The sequence below is a fragment of the Ovis canadensis genome, chromosome 8 (assembly GCF_042477335.2).
Source record: "Ovis canadensis isolate MfBH-ARS-UI-01 breed Bighorn chromosome 8, ARS-UI_OviCan_v2, whole genome shotgun sequence".
NCBI classification, from domain to species: Eukaryota; Metazoa; Chordata; class Mammalia; order Artiodactyla; family Bovidae; genus Ovis; species Ovis canadensis.
This window is the reverse complement of record NC_091252.1, coordinates 59,148,715-59,166,402: the sequence shown is the minus strand read 5'-3', so window position 1 is coordinate 59,166,402 and position 17,688 is coordinate 59,148,715. Positions and strand designations below refer to the sequence as shown.

The 17,688-nt window shown below is 37.8% G+C and overlaps 1 protein-coding gene across 1 annotated transcript; it reads left to right on the top strand.

The window, feature by feature from the left end:
* Positions 1-88: 88 nt before the first annotated feature.
* Positions 89-17,459, top strand: PM20D2 (peptidase M20 domain containing 2). The gene is made up of 7 exons (XM_069598288.1): positions 89-826; positions 3,135-3,283; positions 7,449-7,591; positions 8,921-9,075; positions 11,680-11,815; positions 12,816-12,923; positions 13,148-17,459. Exons 1-7 carry the CDS (start codon positions 371-373, stop codon positions 13,285-13,287), a joined length of 1,287 nt encoding a protein of 428 aa, XP_069454389.1. The 5' UTR covers positions 89-370; the 3' UTR covers positions 13,288-17,459.
* The last annotated feature ends 229 nt before the right edge of the window (positions 17,460-17,688 follow it).

Here is a 17,688-nt window from a genome sequence, read left to right as displayed (position 1 = left end):
ATGAAACCGTCCCCATTCTGCTACTGCGGGACAGAAGCAACGACGGGCAAGGAATAATACCCTTAAAGCATAGATCAGCTGTCAGGACAGCCACGAGAACTGAGAAGAGCGCAGGAGTCGCCGGAACCGGGTTTTCCCCAGCGACCCCCGCCCGGACTGGGGGGCGGAGCACCTACGGGCTGCAGAAGGGGCGGAGCACGTTTCGGGCAAGGCTCTGGAGGCGGGGTCGGGGGGACTCGGGGGCGGGTCTCCCAGGAGCTGTGGCGACGACCTCCACGGACGCCGGGCGTGTACGCAGGCTCGGTGGGCCGCCGGGAGCGGCCAGCGTTCCACGGAGAGAACTGCTGACGGGTCACAGGCTGTGGGCACGATGAGACCCGGAGAGGAGCGGCCGGTGGAAGGGGGTGCCTGCGCCAGCGTCTCCGATCTGGAGCTGCTGAAGCTGCGCGCAGCGGAATGCATCGACGCGGCGGCCGAGCGCCTGGGGGCCCTGAGCCGCTCCATCTGGAGCGAGCCCGAGCTGGCCTACGAGGAGCATCACGCCCACGGAGTGCTGACGCGCTTCTTCCAGAGCGAGACCCCGGCCGGGTCGTGGACCGTGCAGCCGCACTACCAGCTGGCCACGGCCTTCCGCGCCGAGTGGGGGTCGCCGAGGGGCTGGGCGGCGCCGCGCCCGCTGCACCTGGGCTTTCTGTGCGAGTACGACGCGTTGCCCGGCATCGGGCACGCCTGCGGCCACAACCTGATCGCCGAGGTCGGGGCGGCGGCCGCCCTGGGCGTGAAGGGGGCCCTGGAGAGCCTCGCCGGACTGCCTCTGCCGGTGAAGGTGAGGTGGGACCCGGGAGTGGGGCTCTCTTTGCCTGCCCAGTCCGGGACCGACCGGAAAAGGGCGGCAGCTGGCGCTTCCCTTGCGCATCAGTCCCTTCCCACCCCGGGGCAGGTGTAAGAGACAGCGCTCGATGTCCTGGCCTTTGCTATAGTGGGCAGAATCCCTGGAGCAAAATCAGTAGTTCATGAGTTGCCGACCTAGCGACATTTTACAGATTTTTACTTTTTCTCTCCTGTATGTGAAGTGAAGTCACTCAGTCGTGTCCGACTCTTCGTGACCCCACGGACTGTAGCCTACCAGGCTTCTCCGTCCATGGGATTTTCCAGACAAGAGTACTGGAGTGGATTGCCATTTCCTTCTCCAGGGAATCTTCCCTACCCAGGGATCGTACCAGGTCTCCCACATTGTAGGCAGATGCTTTTACCGTCTGAGCCAAGGAAGTCTCTCCTGTATAGTTGTAAACAATTGAGTCGACTTTCTCCCTTAGGAAAGAACCTTAGAACCAAGCCTGGTTTTCGTGATGGCTTGTTTTTGGTAACGGGCAATCGCAATTGGCTGACAAGCTTGTGCAATCTCTAGAAGGAAGTAGTTATTGTAGGGAGACCTGCAGACCCTCCTTGTTAGACTCCAAAAATTTTGTTTGTTTGTTTGTGGCAGTTCTAGAAGCTGTTGTGATTAGAATCATTGGAGTTTGGATAAGAAATGTTCAGCCATTAGAACTACAAAACCTCTAGAAGTATACAGAAAATGGGAGGAGAGTGACCATTAAGAATATAGATGAGTTGATCCTTAAGTCTTAAAGTTTATTTAGCGATTTTAAGAAATAAACTAGAAATTAAACAGGGAAATGTTGCTTATGTTAGTCATAGGGCAAGTTTAATCTTGTGTTACTCTGTTTTTCCAGATTGTATATTCTTCATTCTGTGAGCTAAGATTCAGTCAGCACCATTTCGGTTAAGGGGAAGACTAGTGTTATATTTCATATTCTTTAGCCCATTTTTTTTTCCAGCGTCAGTAACCTCTCTCTTTTATTCTAACAGTTCCATCTTTTGTGGCTTTTTCTGTCTAACTGCCTTCTCTTTTCTGCCTCTGACTGGGCCTTTGTTTTTCATCCAGCTAGAGTTTTGTTTTGTTTGGGGGAGGAGGTGTCCTTTGCTGTTGCATGAAGCACTGGAGAGGTTTAGCTTTAACCAGGTTTATGAAAGGTTCAGAGAAGTCAGCAAGATTTAACCTGAAAAGTCATCAGATTTCTTGAGCCAAATGTTAAGAGTAAAAAGCTTAATATAAGAGTTTGAATGCCTGGAAATATACACACTTCTGATTTTGAACCATAATACTCAGATTTAGAAGGTTATCTGTCTTACCTGAAAATGGAGTTTATGTTGATTCTCTTTGCAAGCCAAGACTTTTTCCAGCTTGTTTCATTGTGTTCTTATACGTGACCTTGAAAGTGTATTAGTTGTTTATAGATAATTTGTCTTTACTTTTAAAAATTGTTTGAAGAAGTTAAAGTTTAAATATCAAAGTAAAATGTTTATTCTGTAAAGTTCTCTTTTGTTTAATTAGGTGTTTGGTGACCAATAAATCTGCCTGGTTGAGCTGGTGGAATCGAATTAGTAAGTTTGTGTAACAGTTGGCCGTTTCTAACTGTGGTATTAAGATTTATTTAATACTTTTCATAAAGGATTAATGTGTTAAGACCTTTTAAAGAGGTAGTTTAGTAAAGAAACAAACTTCAGGCCTGAAGGTCAGGATATCTATCCCAGCTCTGCCTTAAGACTTGCTCTGTGACCTGGGGCAAGACACTTCACTCCCTGCCTCAAAACCACCTTAAAATGATGACATGGATTTCTTACCTACCTCACAGGGTTGTTGTGAGGATAACTAGTAAGTAACTAGAAAGTTCCTTACAATAAAGTGATTATGAATCATTATATACATATACTGAAAGATAATCAAATAAAAGCTTTAAGAAATAACTCCTAAATAATTTTGAGGGACTTAGTATATAGTACTTATCTTTTTTCATCTTTGACATTAGTTATATAAAATTGTGTTAGAGGATTGGGAAAATTTCCTGTAGAGGTTTTAGGACATACTTTGCAATAAATTGTTATAATGATGTCAACTGCAAGTTTGTGATTAATTTACCACCATAGATTTATGCCCACTGCATAATTTAAGAGTCAGAGAACAAAATCTCTCTTCATAGTTTGATGTAGATTGTGAATATATATGCAAGGAAATCTGACTGACATTTCCTACTAGGAATTTTTGTCCCTCTGACACAGGTATTTCTTTCTAGGTAATTGTCCTGGGAACCCCTGCAGAGGAAGATGGTGGTGGCAAAATTGATTTAATTGAAGCCGGGGCTTTCAAAAATCTTGATGTTGTTTTTATGGCCCATCCATCTCAAGAGAATGCTGCTTATCTACCTGATGTTGCTGAACATGAGTGAGTAATCAAGTTGAAAGAAACTTATTATTCATTTATTTTGATATCTGAGTGCATCATTGAATTGGTTTAAATTTTTACATCAGAAGTTTCAACTATAGTAGTTAATGGTCCAGTCAGTAGTCTGGTTCCAAGGAGCCACTGCTCAGGTGCTTCAGGAAAACCCTACATTTTCTGCAGTAGCTAGAGAGTAATAGAGGAACCAACCCAGCAGGGCTAGTGATAGTTCAGTGCTAAGGATAGTTCAGTTATCCTACCTCTCTCTGCACCCCCTGTTTTCAGAGGGTGAGTATTTTAACTGTCCTGGTGTCTTTGGCCTTATCACCAGGAACTGGTGTTGTGACAGGAGGAAGAATCTTTCATCTTTGGTTTCAAGGATGATGTGTAGTAGTACACCTCTGGAAAACCTTAGAGATTAGAGATCTCTGCCAATACCTCTGGCTAGAAGGGGCCAGTGACTGCAGGCAGGCTTCCCAGTCCATTAGCCTTCTAGGATTTAGGGTTAGGTAGGTTTATTGGCGTTGATCCTGAAGTCAGCCCTTTTGGCCTCAGGCCTTCTCTTAGTATCTGACTTCTTAAATTTTCATTGGCCATCTTTTAAGGTGGAAAGAGAACAAGAACAAAAATTTTTTTTAATTACTCTATTTATGCTAAAAATCTGTAACAATAAATAGAGCACTGTGTCCCTATTACTCACCTTCCCCACATCCAGTCCTTTTCTAGAGATATATATTCTTCTAGAACTTTTTTTTTTTTCTTGTAGAACTTTTAGGGTATATTTATAGCCATAAAATAGGTACATGTATAAATTAAATTTTAAAGGAGGATTTCCCCAAAAAAGATTCTTCTGAATATATTGTGATCTTGCTCTTGCGTTTTAAATTAAACAATATGTCTTGAATATCATTCCATATCACTTTTTAAATACGTTTTTAAGCCTAAAATACTAATGCTAATATAAAACAAGCATTAGCATTTCTTTTCCTGTAGTTTAGTGCTTTAATTGTACATAGATTTGAATCCTAGAAAAAATAGTGCTAGAATCTTTTTCATAAAGGACATCCTTTTCCATTTTATAATATTTATCACCAGTTTTGTTAAAATTCCAGTTTATGGGTGATGGTGATAAGATATATATTGAGGAAATAACAAGTATCCTAAAATTTTTAAAATGTATTTTACTTGAATGCTTTTACTTGTTTTTGTTTTGCTAATTGAATGTTTGGAATCAGTAAAGAATTGTCATGAGCCTCCTGAATCTACTCATTAAAAAAAAAATCTAAGTGACTTTTTATTAATTTACACATGGGTCCTATTATTCAGGCTTAAAAAGTATTATCTAAGCAAGTCATCTTTGTAAATAACTATTTAATATGCAATCCTTTCTCTAAACCTTCAGTTCAGTTCAGTCGGTCAGTCGTGTCCAACTCTTTGCGACCCCATGGACTCCAGCACGCCAGGCCTTCCTGTCCATCACCAACTTCCGGAGTTTACTCAAACTCATGTCCATTGAGTCAATGATGCCATCCAGCCATCTCATCCTCTGTCGTCCCCTTCTCCTGCCTTCAATCTTTCACAGCATCAGGGTCTTTTCCAGTGAGTCAGTGCTTCGCATCAGGTGGCCAAAGTATTGGAGTTTCAGCTTCAGCATCAGTCCTTCCAATGAATATTCAGGACTGATCTCCTTTAGAATGGACTGGTTGGATCTCCTTGCAGTCCAAGGGACTCTCCAACACCACAGTTCAAATGCATCAATTCTTTGGCGCTCAGCTTTCTTTATAGTTCAACTCTCATATCCACACATGACTACTGGAAAAACCATAGCTTTGACTAGACAGACCTTTGTTGGCAAAGCAATGTCTCTGCTTTTTAATATGCTGTCTAGGTTGGTCATAACTTTCCTTCCAAGGAGTAAGCGTCTTTTAATTTCATGGCTGCAGTCACCATCTGCAGTGATTTTGGAGTCCAAAAAAATAAAGTCTGTCACTGTTTCCACCGTTTCCCCGTCCATTTGCCATGAAGTGATGGAACCAGATGCCATGATCTTCGTTTTCTGAATGTTGAGCTTTAAGCCAACTTTTTTACCCTCTTCTTTCACTTTCATCAAGAGGCTCTTCAGTTCTTCACTTTCTGCCAGAAGGGTGGTATCATCTGCATATCTGAGGTTATTGATATTTCTTCCAACAATCTTGATTCCAGCTTGTGCTTCCTCCAGCCCAGCGTTTCTCATGATGTACTCTGCATAGAAGTTAAATAAGCAGGGTGACAATATACAGCCTTGATGTACTCCTTTCCCGATTTAGAACCAGTCTGTTGTTCCATGTCCAGTTCTAACTGTTGCTTCCTGACCCGCATACAAATTTCTCAAGAGGCAGGTCAGGTGGTCTGGTATTCTCATCTCTTTCAGACTTTTCCACAGTTTATTGTGATCCACATAGTCAAAGGCTTTGGCATAGTCAATAAAGCAGAAATAGATGTTTTTCTGAAACTCTCTTGCTTTGTCAGTGATCCAGTGGATGTTGGCAATTTGATCTCTGGTTCCTCTGCCTTTTCTAAAACCAGCTTGAACATCTGGAAGTTCATGGTTCACTGAAGCCTGGCTTGGAGAATTTTGAGCATTCCTTTACTAGCGTGTGAGATGAGTGCAATTGTGCGGTAGTTTGAGCATTCTTTGGCATTGCCTTTCTTTGGGATTGGAATGAAAACTGACCTTTTCTAGTCCTGTGGCCACTGTTGAGTTTTCCAAATTTGCTGGCATATTGAGTGCAGTACTTTCACAGCATCATCTTTTAGGATTTGAAATAGCTCAACTGGAATTCCATCACCTCCACTAGCTTTGTTCGTAGTGATACTTCCTAAGGCCCACTTGACTTCGCATTCCAGGATATCTGGCTCTAGGTTGGTGATCACACCATTGTGATTACCTGGGTCATGAAGGTCTTTTTTGTATAGTTCTTCTGTGTATTCTTGCCATCTCTTTTTATTATCTTCTGCTTCTGTTAGGTCCATACCATTTCTGTCCTTTATTGATCCCATCTTTGCATGAAATGCTCCCTTGGCTCTGATTTTCTTGAAGAAATCTCTAGTCTTTCCCATTCTGTTGTTTTCCTCTGTTTCTTTGCATTGATCACTGAGGAAGGCTTTCTTATCTCTCCTTGCTATTCTTTGGAACTCTGCATTCAAATGGGTTTACCTTTCCTTTTCTCCTTTGCCTTTTGCTTCTGTTCTATTCACAGCTATTTGTAAGGTCTCCTCAGAGGACCGTTTTGCCTTTTTGCGTTTCTTTTCCTTGGGAATGGTCTTGATCCCTGCTTCCTATACAGTGTCACAAACCTCCATCCATAGTTCTTCAGGCCCTCTGTCTATCAGATCTAATCCCTTGAAATTTGTTTTTTATTGTATCTGAATAGTTAGACTAGCATGAGAACTATTTGAAAGTGAGAAAACAGTGTATAAAATTTTAAGGCATTAGTGATATGGGTATTCTGGAACATTAATAAAGTATTGAACAGGAACAGCTGACTTAAAGCAAGAGTTTTTTATAACTGAGTTTAATCTGATTTTTAGAGGTTTTCTTAACGCATTTCAAATATTACATCCTGGGAATTCTCTGGCAGTCCACTGGTTAGAACTCTGTGCACTCACTGCTAAGGGCACAGAATTTGATCCCTACTCAGAGAGCTAAAAATCCATAAGCTGGGTGGCTCTGCCAAAAAAAAAAAAGTAAAAATAAAAACACACACACACACAAAGTGACCTCCTTTTTGTCTTTCCTTGACCTTTCCCCGCCCCTAAGACAGAATTATCTGAGTTTCTGCAGACCTTTGATACAGAACTGTCACAATACAGTGTAGAAGACAGGAGCCATCTTTTTTTGCAATACCAGCACTTAATACAGTATTGGATTGTTTATTTAAATTTAATGGTGTACAGATTTAATTTGAAGAGGAATTTGAGCAAAATTCTTTTTTGGGACTGCCTTCTTTGTGTTAATTCCTATATTACATATAAATTAGAACTAAGATATGTAAATTGATACATTATTGCTATAAATAATTTGCAAATAAAAATTCCAGCAGTGTGAATTAATTTTGAATAATAATTGGATTTTCTTTGTTTAGTGATATTGAAAAAAGTAATTCCTAATGATGTTTTCATTTCCTAGTGTGACTGTGAAGTACTATGGTAAAGCGTCTCATGCTGCTGCTTATCCCTGGGAAGGGCTGAATGCGTTAGATGCTGCTGTCCTCGCTTACAACAATCTGTCTGTGTTAAGACAGCAACTGAAACCAACCTGGAGAGTTCATGGTACAAATGTCAGATACTTTGGGTAATAGATGGTGCTTAATATATTTGAGTGCAATGCAATTCTTTAATAGACTATTTGATGAAAAAAATTGGGGTTTAAAATAAATACATAAATTTTTTTAAATGTAAAAAAAAATTGGGAACATTTTATGTACTCTGTGAATATTCAAAAAATTTTTTAACATTTTCAGAAATTCCTGGGGCAGGATAGTAGATGTTTGTTTACATGTGATTAAGATTATTTGTGCGTAAATAGAATGGTCATTTTGAGTGTTAGAACTGATGTTTTTATGTAGGGATATATGTTATTTCTGTTGGTATTTGAAAGTTAGAACTTGATTTCCCAGTTATCCTGTTTCTTGATAACAAAATTTCATTTTCTCATTTTAAAAAAATTGATGGTTACTGGTTTTATATATTCAAGTGCTGGTAATCCTAAGTAAAAGTATTATGCTTAATTTAAAATTATGTGTAGCGCCTTAATGTAAATACAGTAATAAAGTACTGTCTTAAAGTTGCAGATTTATTTTTTAGTTTATTTCCTTATGCTTTGGGAAATTATTATACTTCAAATCTCTTCTTTACCCGATTTTGCTATAAAAATTAATTCGTAATTGCACTTTTACCAATTTTCTACTTTAGTTTCTTTGAAAGGACCAAACATGAATATGTAAAAATACTTTTTAAAAAAAGCAGGTCATAAAATATTAGGCTTTGCTTATTTATTTTAGTTATTATTTTGAATGGATACATCTTCCTTCTCAGTGTAGTTCCAAATAAATTCATTTGTTTTGACAGTTGAGAGTATACTTTGTGATCTTTGATTTGTATTGGTTTCTTATTGACGTAAAAATATTCTCAAATATTTCCCCAGAGCCAAATGCCATTTAAAGCAGGATTCCTAAGATATGAGGGTAATTATAGAACCTCATACCATTGGGGTTTTTCCTTATGTCAAAAGTTTAGCAAAATATACAACTGTAAGAAAGCCCACTGAAATCAAAGTCTCTTTCAGAAGGCTAACAATACTTGTAAAAATTTCTGACAGTTTCTTTTTAGTCAAGAATCATAATTTCTTAACCTCATGTAAATTCCTCAGGCTAAAGTACATATAGACAGTTATTTTATTTTTCCTTTTAGCCAGTAAGTATCACACTATGCATAGAAACTTGTATAACATCAAAATCTTGATTGGTGTATATGTGAAGATAAGTTTAAACTATTTTTCTGTATATATGTTTTGGCTGAAAAAATTTATGGCTGTATTTAAACTAAAGGAATGGTCTCCAAGCTCCAAGTTCAATTCCAGTAATTTGGTTCTTTTTATAGGTATAATAAAAAATGGTGGTGTAAAACCCAATATCATTCCCTCTTATTCTGAGTTAATCTATTACTTCCGTGCACCCTCAATGAAAGAACTTCCAGTTTTGACCAAAAAGGCAGAAGATTGCTTCAGAGCTGCAGCTTTGGCTACTGGGTGCACAGTAAGAACTTTTAAGAGTTAATCTAAGTTATAATCAGAAGTATATATGTGGGCTGGGACTGTTTATATTAAGTTACATTAGAACCTAATTTTGCCTTTCTTTCATTTGGCAGTGTCTTAAATATGCTAAAATCAGTTGATTTGAAATCTTTCATTCTTATTTATTTTACTCGGTGTTCACATAGGGAAGACCACAGTTGTCTTATCACACAGGACTTAGAATAACTGGTATTGCTGAGCTAGAATCCCTGCCTTTCTGCAAGTTATATTTTTCCTTATTGGCAGTTATGCTTTTAGAATTGCTCTATATAGTTGCTATGAAGGCAACTTTACGGCAAAATCAGTCAGACCAATCTTTTGTTTTTATTCCTCTTGTCACGGTTACTGCTTTTGATATCATATTTTGCACCCTTTTCTTTTGTGTGTCCCTTAACTCCTTATTATAGTTACAGATGATTTTGCTGCTTTTGTCTTTTAACCTTCCTACTAGCTTTAAAGTGGTGATCTACTACTTTTACCATATATTGACCTTTGGCAATGAGATTTTTCCTTTTGTAATTTTCATATTTTTAGTCATGGCCTTTTTTTTTTTTTGCTTAAACAGTCCTTCAGACATTTCTTAGAAAGTTGGGGCTTTGTGATACTGAACTCTTAGCTTTTGCTTGTCTGTGAAACTTTTGATCTCTGCTTCAAATCTGAAGGAAAGCTTGGTCAGGAGAGTATTTTTGGTTGTAGGTTTTCCCTTCCATCACGTGAAGTATATTGTGCTACTCCCTCTGGCCTGCAGCGTTTCTGCTGAAAAGTCAGCTGATGGCCTTATGGGAATTCCCTTGTAGGTAACTTGTTGCTTTTCTCTTTTGCTTTTTAACATTCTGTCTTCATCTGTAATTTTTGCTGTTTAATGACAGCATGGTCCTTTTCGGGTTGATCCTGTTTGGTATTCTCTGTGTTTCCTGGACTAGATGTCTGTTTACTGTCCCAGATTAGGGAAGTTTTTAGCTATTATGTCTTCAAGTGTGTTCTCTGCTCCTTTCTCTCTCTCTTCGCCTTTTGGGATCCCTATAATACAAATGTTAATACTCTTGATGTTGTCCCAAAGGGTTCTTAAACTGTCTTCATTTTTAAAAATTCATTTTTCTTTTTTCTTTTCAGCTTGAGTGATTATCACTACTTTGTCTTCCACTTTGCTCATCGATTACTCTGTTATCATTTAACCTACTGTTGATTTTTTCTAGTGTATTTATTTCAGTTACTATATTCTTTAGCTCTGTGTAGTTCTTTTTTATATTTTCCAACTCTTTGTTTAAAACTTTTCATTCTGTTCATCCATTCTTCTCCTGAGTTCTTTGAGTTTATGATTATTACTTTAAATATCTTATCAGATAGATTGCTTATCTCCTCTTATATTTAAATAGTCTTTTAATAATTTTTATGTTTTGGAAGACTTATAGTATCTGTTGGGCTTCCCTGGTAGCTCAGCTCATGAAGAATCCACCTGCAATGCGGGAAACCTGGGTTCAATCCCTGGGTTGGGAAGATCCCCTGGAGAAGGGAACAGCTACCAACTCCAGTATTCTGGCCTGGAGAATTCCTTGGAGTCGCAAAGAGTCAGACACAACTGTGCAACTTAGTATGTTTAGATTTTCATTGTTTCTAACTTAGATGTTGCTGAGAGTAGAATAATTATTATGTCTGCCATTTTATAATTGGTTTTTGCTAATGTTATTGGGATTATCTTTAGTTTGTGGGAATATTGCCCGTTTTTTATTTAATAAAATCTAAATCTGTAAATCCTCTTAACTGGGCGCATGTAAACTGCTTCTGTATCTTAATGCACTGAAATTAATAAAAGAGGACTGTAGTCAACCCCTCTGCACTGCAGATCCTCTGTCTTTCTCTTAAAGTACTTTATACCTTTCAGGCCAGGTAGTGGTGTCAGTGTCAGTTTGTATACTACTGCTGCTGCTAAGTTGCTTCAGTTGTGCCCAACTCTGTGTGACGCCATAGACAGCAGCCCACCAGGCTCCGCCATCCCTGGAACTCTCCAGGCAAGAACACTGGAGTGGGTTGCCATTTCCTTCTCCAGTGCAGGAAAGTAAAAAGTGAAAGTGAAGTTGCTCAGTTGTGTCTGACTCTTAGCAGCCCCATGGACTGCAGCCTACCAGGCTCCTCTGTCCATGGGATTTTCCAGGCTGAAAATTAGTAAATCTTGCTTTGTCTTTTAAGGGCTGTAGCCTAGAGCAGTGTTTCTTATGTGGCTTTGGGACCCCTGCCTCAGAATTACTTGGGGGTTCTGGTTAAAGTGGAGATTCCTGGCTGCCCCCATTCCTGGCTTAGGGGACTGAAACTGAGGCTTACTGGTTGGTAGAACTAGGTGACCTTGTGTGCTTTGGTGCATGTAAAGCATAAAGGAGATAGGGTCCTAGGAGCTCTCTTTAGAGAAAAATGTATTTTTTTTTAAAGTAAACTTTTGAGAGAGTTTATATCATGAAGGGGAGGCGCCTCCTTTTAAAACTTCTTTCTATTAGAGAACCAGTGCTGGTTTGAAAATTAGATTGTGAATTCAAATTTCTTAATTTTAAATTTGTGTTATAATTTTTACTAGGTGGAAATTAATGGTGGAGCACATGATTATTACAATGTTCTTCCCAATAAGAGTCTGTGGAAAACTTATGTTGAAAATGGAAAAAAGCTGGGAATAGACTTCATTTCAGAAGATGCTATGTTCAATGGCCCTTCAGGTAATTAAGTTCTTTGAAACGTACCATGCTGTTTGAGGAAGGGAAGTACCATCCAAGGTTAAATGGTTTTGCTTAACAACTTTGGAGGTTGGGGGAAGTATTGCTTACGCTTTTTAATGACACTTTTTTACAAACTTAATGGTTAGGAGAAAGACATTAAAGAACTCTTCAGTGAATGTAGAATGTCAGATTTGCTTTTAGAAACAGCCAACCTACTCTTGGCTTTATATTCTAAGTGTTTCTAGTGTTTAAATTTTCATAGTTATAATTTTTAAGTAAGCTACTTAAAGGGAAAATCAAAATTTAAGGACTTGGTTATATGGGGACATTTTCAGTTTCTGAGAAATAACAAACAACTATTAGAATTTAAACACTCATAAGTATATCAGGTCATTTTAGTTTTTTTTTTTTTTTCCTTTAAAGAGCATTATTGTTAACATGTTTGCATGTTAAAATGTATCTCCTAAAATACAGTAGATGTTGATGACATAGACTCAGGGGGACTTAGAGATAAAAACAGGATGTTGATGTCATTCAACAAGATAAGAGTTCAAGGGAAAGAGCAGGCTGAAGTAGGGTAGGTTGGTATAAATTATGCATTTGTTAAATTTGAGGTGTTCACAGGACTTCTCAGGAAAGCTGTCTAGTAGCCTATTCCAAAAGTTGTCTAGGTCAAGACTTAGGGGTTGTCAACACATGAGAGGTGATTGAAGACATTTTCAATGTTGAGGAGGTTGCCTGACGACACAGAGGAAGGAGTAACCCAGAGATGAAGCCCTAGGGATCACCAGTGCTCAGGAAACAGGCAACAGAAGTGACTGGAGAGGGAGTCATAGAGAAAGCCAGACAGTCAGTAGATAGTGGATTCATGGAAAACAAAAGAGTAGAGAATTTCTGGAAGGAAAGGTTTTGTAAATCATGCCAGGTGTATAGAGATTAAGGTACAGGTACTCCATTGGACTAGCAATTAAAAATTCATGATTTGTCTTACCTTTCCAAGGATCTACCGATTTTGGAAATGTTTCTTTTGTGGTTCCTGGGATTCATCCATATTTTTACATTGGGTCTAATGCCTTGAATCATACAGAACAATATACTGAAGCTGCAGGTAAGTGTTGATGTTTTGACATGAGCTCTTTTTGTAGTAGTAGCTGCCTTTCTGACTGCTTAGTTTAGCCCATTATCACTTCTTTACTGAACACCTCAGAAAATACTATATTGTGGTGGTCAGTTGGAGAGGCAATTTAGATATTTAGAGCTAACCTGAAAATGACTAAATTAGTTGTAACACATATGCTGCTGCTTACCTTTATTTAACTTCTCTCCTTTTAGGATCACAAGAAGCTCAGTTCTACACTTTAAGAACAGCCAAAGCTCTGGCAATGACTGCACTGGATGTTATTTTTAAACCAGAGTTGCTGGAAAGAATCAGAGAGGACTTCAAATTGAAACTTCAAGAAGAACAGTTTTAAATACAGTAGAATAAAAGGAAGGTTTAGGAGCTACTTACAGATCATTCAGAAGAAGTGGTGATTTTTTTTTTCCTGTAATCTTTTTTAATGAGTGAGGAAGGCATGGCTTGTTTTTCAGTCTTAAAGGAGTCAAATTCCTCTTACCTGAAAAGTGAGGACACGATGTGGAAAAAACATATTACCTCATATCTACAGTGAAAATTTCGCAAATCTGTGTCTGATGAAATTGTGACCTTTCAGAGCTGGCATTTCATAAACAACCTGGATGACACATGGTTTATCGGTGATAATATTTTATAAAGCCATATGTTGTGTGAGTGTATTTTAAAAGATCCAAGAGATTTCAGGCCTTACATTCATAATAGGCACATGAAAGATATTTTTGGTATTGGTTGGTAACACTGTTCTATAAAGTTGTTTAAAAATTCCTGTTCTAAATTTAGGGAAGATTCATTTGGAATATCTGACTGTATCTGTTTTGGTCTAAAGACTCTTTTCATTGATAATAAAAGTAGGCTTTTAATCAGAAATGCTGTGGGAAACAACTAGAAACTCAGCTACAAAGAATGAGCTTAAGTTACCATTTGAAAGAAAATGAAAATTTTTTTGTATATAACCTACTCTGAGAAGTGGCAATGAAGTGCTGTTTCTCATTCCATATTATTATAACAGGGAAAATGGTAGATGGATAGGATTAGACTCTTCCTGCAAGGTTTTTGCTTGGTGGCCCCACGTGTCCTAGAGGAATATGGTGAGAGGAGTGATGTCTGCTTATCTTGAATGTTAATGTCATGGAACTGGTCCCCTCTACCTAGCAGCCCTATTCAGGCTTCTCCTCAGAAGCTAGCCTGTCCTGCCTGAGTAAAGTCGGTAGTTTATTAAATTTAAGGGACAGAATTCTAAGCCCCCTTAAGCCCAGTATAAACTAAAAAGTATTAGTTTTTCCTGGTGTGACTTTCTTTATCATGATAGAAGAATGTGAAAAGTATCCAGTAAAACAAATACATTAAGCCATGAGTATAGTAAAGGTCCAGGAGTCTTTGTTTTAAAGGGAGTCCTCAAATTTGAGCCATCAGCATTCCAAAAATGGAAGAGGGAAAGAGAGCAAAGTGAGCATGTGGTCTCAGCTGTAAGCAAGTCAACTTGTATGCTTTGAGACTTTGGCTTCTCATTTGGAAAGTTAGATTTGATCCCTTATCCTTATAGTCTTTTAAACCTCTATTTCCTCTTCTGTCTGAAGTTACTTAAAGTTGAAAGAGAGGGAAATTTGAGAGGAGAGTTAATATTTGAGAATTGCTTTCTTCTGTATCTGCCGTCTGCAGACTGGCCTGATTTGGCAAGCAGCCTGATTGTTTACGGCTAGCATGCTGAAAATGAGCTGTTCTTTTTTTAAAGGGCGCAGGAAGAAACAGCATCAGAGAGCAAATTGTGTGACCCACAACACCTAAAATATTTACTGTCTGCCCCTTTGTAAAATAGTTTGCCAGTCCATCCTGTTTAATATAAAAACTGGTTCTCTTTGACTTACATCATATAACCAGATCTTCTCCTAGAAGAAGACTTCAAGCCTCTGAATTGAAAACACTGAGAAAGGGATTTAGACAGCAGTACCCGTAATGTGTCAGCAGCTTGTCCTCACTGGGGGTTCCGGCCCTTTGGAAGTTTGCTTTCTTGTAGTATCCAGCTTTAAGGCTGTCTCCTGTGCAAGCCACTCTTCTTAACTCTTTGTATCTGCTTTTAGAACTTGATCCTCCTTGACATTCTTTGTCTGATTTTTAAAAATTAAGAGTAGATCCCTGGATCCGGAAGATCCCCTGGAGAAGGGAATGGCTACCCACTCCAGTACTCTTGCCTGGAGAATTCCATTTCCCCCTAGATCTCGCTTTGACATTTTATGTTAAGTTATTTAGTATAATTCAGACTTTATTCTTTATAATTCAGACTTTTAAAATCCCCTCTTCATTTTTATTTACTAGTGAGTTAACTGAGCCATATTACATTAAGGTGTGTAAATAAATGCTTAAATAAATGCTGAGTCAAAATCTCCCGTCCAGAGGAACAACTGTAGCTAATCTTCACTATGCAATTAGAATTTGGGAGACCGCTTCCTTTGTGAAAGTATTAGTTGCTCTGTCGTGACAGACTCTTTGTGACACATGGACTGTAGCCCACCAGGCTCCTCTGTCCATAGGATTTCCCAGGCAAGAATACTGCCGTGGGTTGCATTCCCTTCTCCAGGGGATCTTCCCAAGCCAGGGATCAAACCCACGTCTCCTGCACTGCAGGCAGATTCTTTACCGTTGGAGTCACCAGGGAAACTCACTTCTTTGTAACGGTAGTTTTTCCTTTTGAAACTAAGGTCTTTCTTTATCCTAATACTTCAGTGGCATGTTTGTAATGTGCTAAATTTTCATAAATGTTTATACTTAGCTTAAATTGTCATTCTGTTGATTGGGCCTCACATTTTAGATTAAATCTCCAAAGATTATTTGGAAGATAAATGGAAAACCACTCAATTACAGGAGAATAGTGTCACTTCTAGATAAAAAGGATTATATATATATGTATATACATATACTCTATATATGTAAATGATGAGTATTTTTAGGTGGTTGACACATGAATAAGACCTTTTCAAAATATAATTTAGTGTCTTGTTTTTGAGAAAGGGGGCAACTAACTTTTTCTCCCAGAATTAGTTAGAATAATGACACTTGACTATCTCTTAGATTCAGTGATTGTATGTTGTTCCTCCGATCGGTTATGTATTCTTTGAAGCTGTTGTCTTTTCAGTATGCTTAATTTCCTTTAAGTACACTAAAACCTGACTCATTTGAAAGAAAAAACAAGCCAAGCTAAGTTAGTATAAAGTTTAAAGTAATTTGACTTTTAAGACATAGGTAGACCTGCTTGAGATTTATGGAAAAGTGTTTTATTACATGCTTTTTTTTTTTTTTTTAACTTTCACTGTTCACAGGCTAAACTGAAAGCCTTTTCTTCAAATACCAACTTTTGGCTATTTTTGTTAAATTAATAGACCTAAAATGTATAATCCAGATTAATGGTTTAAATTTAATAACAGATTGAACATGTGCTTTCTTTTGTGACTTAATTTTAAAAGCAGGCCTGACTGAATATGGGACCTGTATAAAACAATTATGTGGTACTACTCACTGCTAAGTTGCTATATACTATATAATGATTGAGTGTAGCTAATATTTAGCTTGCCTCTTAAAATTCTCAGGTCCTATTAGTTTTAAAAACTACTCATTTTATTAATTATTCAGGAATTTTTCCCTTTTAATTGCTTCTTCCTGTAGCACTCATAAGGGCTGGGACATTTAGGTTAAACTAGAACATTTTCATGTGTTTGTGAATACTTGTATAAACTGGAACTGTTTTGGTTTCCCACAATCCTCCAAAGGACTGTTTATTTATTAGTAAGTTGTAGTAATCTTTTCAGCAGTTGAGTTTGGTGAGCATTTGTCAAGGAGAGCCTACTTCTAAGCACTGGGGGTAAGGTAAATAGTAAGATATAGTTCATGTTCCCAAAATCTTGTGGTTGGTGGTAACTTCTCATAAAATTTGCTTCATTTAAGCAACACTGGGTTTGAGGGAATACCTGAAGGCTGTCTCGGAAATTTTTGAGGAAGTGTTTCTAAAATATTTTAAAATACCTGAGTCATGTCAGTCTGTTTGAATAAAAGAAATTGATATGAAAAGTCTTCTTAAAGAATGATTATCTACAAAACTTTATAATATGTTCTTTTTAGAAAACCTTTCAGATAGTTTTATACATTTCTTACTTTTTATCTGAAGTATCTCTGGTCTTCTGGAAAATGTCCTACGTAGTACTAGCCTTCAAAAGATCAAAGTAAATTTTCATTGTAAAATAAGTCAGTTGTCTTCCTGCTAGCTAGCAACTCTTTATAAAGTGTGTAAGGTATGAAAAACTGTTTCTTTATTTTTGTTTATACTTCAGCAAGCCTTTTGCAAACAAATTATATAGTTAAGGATGGTGCGTTTGATATTATGAAGTTAATATTTTCAAGTAAAATCAGTCTCTACTACCATCAGATCATAGTCATTTTAAAAATATTTTAATGCATACATATATTAAAGTATGTATGAAAAAATGTATAATGTTAATAAATGTATTTATCAAACAGCAATTATGGTTTTTTCAACCTATATAGGGAGTTTTGAAAATATATGACTATAAAGCACAATTACCCAAATACACTGTGACATAATCTTCTCTAAAAATTTATTTTTTAGAGAGGATAATTTCTTTACAATGTTGTGTTAGTTTCTGCTGTATATATTATAGTCTCCCATTCAGTATTACAGATGTTGATTTGCTTTTGTACTATAATGTCATGTTATTTATATGAAAATTTA

Excerpts from the sequence above, each read along its gene's own strand:
- PM20D2 (XM_069598288.1), top strand. The coding sequence starts at position 371 with ATGAGACCCGGAGAGGAGCGGCCGGTGGAAGGGGGTGCCTGCGCCAGC. Across the intron at positions 9,076-11,679 it reads CTTTGGCTACTGGGTGCACA|GTGGAAATTAATGGTGGAGC; the intron begins GTAAGAACTTTT and ends AATTTTTACTAG. Across the intron at positions 11,816-12,815 it reads TATGTTCAATGGCCCTTCAG|GATCTACCGATTTTGGAAAT; the intron begins GTAATTAAGTTC and ends TACCTTTCCAAG.